The following is a 342-nucleotide window of genomic DNA, read 5'->3' on the forward strand; positions in this document are numbered from 1 at the left end:
AAGGCAGGCGGAGGCAGCGGTGGCGGCGCGAGCGGCGGTGGCGGGGGCAGTGATCAGGACCGCGTGAAAAGGCCCATGAACGCCTTCATGGTGTGGTCCCGCGGGCAGCGGCGCAAGATGGCCTTGGAGAACCCCAAGATGCACAACTCTGAGATCAGCAAGCGCTTGGGCGCCGACTGGAAACTGCTGACCGACGCCGAGAAGCGGCCGTTCATCGACGAGGCTAAGCGACTGCGCGCTGTGCACATGAAAGAGTACCCGGACTATAAGTACCGGCCGCGCCGCAAGACCAAGACTTTGCTCAAGAAGGACAAGTACTCCTTACCGGGTGGTCTCCTGCCC

At 63.2% G+C, this 342-nt stretch overlaps 1 protein-coding gene across 1 annotated transcript in view; it reads left to right on the forward strand.

Annotated features, from left to right (window-relative positions):
- The first annotated feature begins 75 nt into the window (after positions 1-75).
- LOC102755189 (transcription factor SOX-3) overlaps positions 76-342 on the forward strand; it is a 1164-nt gene continuing 897 nt past the window's right edge. The window contains exon 1 of the mRNA XM_006766211.2: positions 76-314. Within this exon, the coding sequence (XP_006766274.1) occupies positions 76-314 (239 nt within the window). The remainder of the gene's footprint in view (positions 315-342) is intronic.

This window comes from Myotis davidii, unplaced genomic scaffold (genome assembly GCF_000327345.1).
Source record: "Myotis davidii unplaced genomic scaffold, ASM32734v1 scaffold460, whole genome shotgun sequence".
Taxonomy (NCBI): Eukaryota; Metazoa; Chordata; class Mammalia; order Chiroptera; family Vespertilionidae; genus Myotis; species Myotis davidii.